Genomic DNA, 4,947 nt, shown 5'->3' with positions numbered 1-4,947 from the left:
TGGTGTCATCAGCGAACATTCTAGGAAAACCCTCGTTCAAGCAATTCGGTAGGTCATTGATATACACCAAAAACAAGAGAGGCCCTATGATAGAGCCTTGGGGAACCCCCTTAGATATGGAAGAGCTAGACGAGTATTTGCCGTTGACGAAGCACTTTTGCTTTCGATCAGTTAAATAAGATCGAAACCACGCTAGCGCGAGATCGTCAACACCATAGACTCTAAGTTTTTCCAATAGAATTGCATGATCAATAGTATCGAAGGCTTTCTTTAGATCGATAAAAACTACGCCATTAAGAAGACCCCTGTCTATATTGACACACCACTCATTCGTTGTTTCTAGCAAGGAGGTTAGAGTGCTATGTGATGGTCTAAAACCAGATTGATAAGTATTAATTAAATTATTAGCTGATAAATAACTATAGAATTGATCATGTACGAGTCTACCAAAGACCTTAGCAATTATAGAGATAATTGAAATCGGTCGATAATTGTTAAGATTATCTTTCTCGCCACTTTTAAAAATAGGCAGCACTCTAGCCATCTTCCAATCGTCTGGGTAGATTCCCATATTAAGTGAGCGGTTGAAGATGGCAGTTAGAGAAGGAGACAAAATATCAGAAGCAATCTTCAATACCCTACCAGGAATATTATCCGGGCCGGTTGCTTTGTTAGAATTAATAGATTTAAGAGTTTCAGTTACAGTCTCCACGTTTAAAACGGTAAAGGAGAATGTACTGTTGGTAGAATTGATATAAGAAATAGGATCTATATCAGAGGAAGGTATTTCGTTTGCAAGACTTACTCCTATCGTGGTAAAGTACGAATTAAATGCATTAGCTATATCGTGAGAGTTTGTTATCTCTACATCTTTTTGCCTAATACATTTTATATTTGTGGAGTCGTGAACTTTGCGCGAAGACAGCTCATTAATGAGTTTCCAAGTTTTTTTAGGATCACTTTTAGCCGAGTTAATACGATCCATAAAATATTGGCGCTTAGTGTTCTTGATGAGCTTAGTAACTTCATTTCGAGATTTTTATATTTAGTCCAAATTACGTCATTGGGATTTTTAAATCGTTTTTTTAAGGAATCCCTTTCACGTATTTTGCTAATTACTGTGGAGTTAATCCACTGCGATTTATTGCATCTAAGCCTTTTTGTCTTAATTGGTGCATGAATATCTAATACAACCGAGAATCTAGAAAGCCAAGCTATCCACAGGGTTATCAAATGAGCGAATATCAGACCAGTTAATTTCGCGTAAGTCATTCAGAAATTCATCATCATTGAAATTTTTAAATTGCCTCTTAGTTACCGAATGATTTACACCAACTGCTTGCCAATTAGATTTTCGTATTAGATAGATGAGAGAATGATCACTTATACCCAGGGAATGAGTCCCCGAGTCTTTGACCTTATCAGGATAGTTAGTAAGACATAAATCGATAAGTGATTCCGTATTAGAACTCTAGGATAGATTGTAGATATTACATATATTAAGAAGATTTTTGGTATTGCAATCGGGGTTCGCAGACATGACATCACAGTTGAAGTCCCCTAATAAATAGAATTCACTTCCATCAGCATCAATTTTATCCATTATATCTTGAAAAGCAGTAAAAGCTGTCGTTGGGGAATTTGGAGGTCTATACCAAGTTACTACCAAGAATGGCTTTGAACGAGGTTTACGAATCTCAATCGCAAGTAGTTCTAGGTTCTCACTATGTAAATCGTCTCGTAATCGGAAGTTTAAATTACTTTTGATGTAAATACAAACTCCACCACCATGACGGCCGTTAATAGAACGATCTCGTCTGGCGATATCATAACCTGGGACATGAATCTGATTTGAAGTTATTGTGTAATCCAATTTAGATTCATTGATTGCTAGTATATCAATTTTATAAGTGTCGAGGAAGATCCTAAGTTGATCAATATGCGCAACTAAGCTATTAATATTTAGACATGCTATCACAAGACCTCGCTTACTTAAAGTTTGTTGAAGAGAATAATTATTAGATTGATTTGTAGGACTGGAATTCACCGACTCCCGTGTGGCAAATTCCTAATTAGTAACAATGAATTGGCTAATGTTTTTGGCAATAAGAGAGGTTCCTTTACGATTCAGGTGCAAGCCTCTAGTGTTTAAACAGGTAGAATTGATCGCCGAGTGGTTTATGAATTTCCACTTATTCCTAGTGCATAATGAGTTTATCAATTTGTTAGCATCGTTTGCTTTAGCAGTTAGATACGGGTTATCTGTTCGTAGTGTAATGCTGGAAAGCACAATATTAGTATTTGGTGATTCTTCTTTAATCTGAACACCCAAATTTGAAATGCCCTCGGCTACTTGTTTAGATGATAGTTTTTTTAAGTCATTAGTACCAACATGCAGTATTATTGTCTCAGGTTCTTTGCGAATAACTGGTTTCAAGTAGTCCTCCATATCCTCAGTGGCACCTGCAAAGCTCTTAACAACAACATGGTTGTTCACGTCTGATAGGCGCCATCCCTGCAAGTTTTTTAATTGAGTCACCTGCAACTACTGTAACTTTCTTATCAGAACTGGACATGTTCATATCTCGACCTTGTTTACCATGACGGGTCTCACTTTGAATACTGCTGTTATGATAATTATCATCATGATCGGGTTGATTGGTATTAAGTGTATTGTTAGGAGGATTAACTAATGATTCATCGCGTTGTTGGTTTACATTAGACTCTTGTAATTTCTTTTTCCCTTTGGCTTTGTTTTTACGTTTTGATTTAACTGAATCACTATTTTGCTTAGGAGATTCCCTTTCCTTAGTATTATCCAACTCTATCACTGGGAAATTAGACGGGTTATTGGACATTGGAGGAATATCTGTTTGAACCGAAGCAGATCGATTATTACTCGAGTCTGACGCGACTTTACTATCCCTATCACTGTAAATAAGTTTCACGGCAGTCAGCAGGCATGAGCGCTCGTTTTCTAGATCCTTAATTCGTGTGTTTAGATCTGATTCAACACACAACAAATTGTTGTGCTTATTTGAAAGATCATTTAGATTTTCTTTTAATTTCTTATTTTCATCTTGGAGAATGGTAATAAGTTTGAAGTCGTCCAAGGCTTTCACAATATTATCAAGTTTGTTGTTAATGGCCGCTTCTAACGAAACAACATTACAGTCACCGCGATCATTTTCTTCTTGAGCTGGATTTACATCACAGCTTGTAGCTTCTACAGAACTTACGTTCGGTAAATTTTTATCTTTCCCAGCTGCCTGCATAAAAAAATTTGAAATATACGTATCTGCAGTGTCTCTCACGACGACTAGTTTCTTCGACTTTTGCCATTTGACTTCAAACTCTTCGGCTGTAAATAATTTTACGGCGCCGCCAGGGCAACTCCAACTACCAGATATTGCATTATCGGCGAAATATGTTTTCAACTGATCGTAGGTCCCTTCCCATCGATATTCTCCAGCTTCGAAGCTTAAATATTTCGTAAATTCATGGTCATGAACTGAGCTAAAAACCGCCATGTCCACGTATGTGGACAACGAAGGTCAACGAGGTCAACATCAGTCGCGAAAAATTGACGGTTTGGATTGGACTTTGTGGCAGCGGCCAGATAATTGGTCCATTTTTCTTTGAAAGAAATGTCACTGGACAAATTTATCTCCAAATGATAAACAACGACGTGGTGCCACAACTCCAGCAACATTTTCGGAGGCAAATTGAAGGGGCATTCCGAAATCTCTGGTGGGTGCAAGACGGTGCGCCAGCACATCGTTTAATTGCAGTCCGCGATCGGTTAAGAGAACTGTTTGGTCATCGCGTGATTGCCCTCCACCATGACGTAGAATGGCCACCAAGATCCCCTGACCTTACTCCTTGCGATTTCTTTCTTTGGGGTTACCTAAAGAATAAAGTGTACACAAGCCCACCACATGATCTAAATGATTTGCGGAATCGCATTTAACATGAAGTTGAAGCGTTGAGAGATAATCCTGCGCTAATCAGGAGAACATTCCAAGCAATGCGGCGGCGATGTCAACTCTGTATCGATAGAGATGGTGGTCACGTTGAAGGCATTGGCGCATAATCTCTTTAAAGTGTAAATGTAAATAATTTGCAATAAACAAGTTGTAAAACCAGTGCAAGCTGTGACATGTTCGTGATTAATTGTTTTTTCTTTTGTTATGCACTGCTTTAATTAGGCTCAGAGGTGAAAATATGCGATTGTGACTAACATTTTTTATCAGCCTCGTATGTGCTCATTTTTTCTCCATTTGGCATTAAAAGCATGACATCCGATAGCTAAAAGCCTGATCTTTCCGAATGTGAAAAAATTTCGTTCATAGACTGAGTAGTTCACGTACAATAGCGCGTTGAAGTTGGATTACCTTTTTTTTGATACACCCTGTAGATCGCCAGTCGCCACATTTTGATGAAAACATCCATCTAGACAATCTAGACAGGAATCGGCCGACTAAAATCGTCGTGTGTGCGCCTAGCTTTATGAAATAAACAAGATTGGATTTTTATATCTACACAAAAAAGGATTATGCATCAAACAACGAAAAGGTATGTACATAAATCTTATAGGTGCTTTAATAATATATTTGCATGTGTATCTACATAAATAATATGCAAATATATGTCACATGCGTTGCCATTTGCCTTTGCATTCCGAGCCTATCGGCTTTCTACTTATAAATACTTATGTGCTAAAGCTTGTAATTGCGAATTATCTGACAATATTCTTTAAACTTTAACGTTGGACTATGTTTTATATATTTTCACTCCCTGAATGATTTCTATATTAAGCGATTGAATTTTGATACGGCATGTCACAACACAATCTCATAATTTATAATTGTACATGTACAATACAAACAAATGGTAGCATACGGGTGAAAATATTTGAGAGTTTCTCATTTGGCTTAGGGTTGTACA

General features: G+C 37.5%; 1 protein-coding gene across 1 annotated transcript; it reads left to right on the top strand.

The window, feature by feature from the left end:
• The first annotated feature begins 3,538 nt into the window (after positions 1-3,538).
• Positions 3,539-3,970, top strand: LOC114541763. Its single transcript, XM_028561564.1, has one exon. It carries the CDS (start codon positions 3,539-3,541, stop codon positions 3,968-3,970), a length of 432 nt encoding a protein of 143 aa, XP_028417365.1.
• The last annotated feature ends 977 nt before the right edge of the window (positions 3,971-4,947 follow it).

Source organism: Dendronephthya gigantea, unplaced genomic scaffold, assembly GCF_004324835.1.
Source record: "Dendronephthya gigantea isolate DGI-Jeju-01 unplaced genomic scaffold, DenGig_1.0 000308F, whole genome shotgun sequence".
In the NCBI taxonomy this organism is placed as follows: domain Eukaryota; kingdom Metazoa; phylum Cnidaria; class Anthozoa; order Malacalcyonacea; family Nephtheidae; genus Dendronephthya; species Dendronephthya gigantea.
Note: the sequence above shows the minus strand (reverse complement) of the source record. Positions and strands in the feature narration are given on the sequence as shown.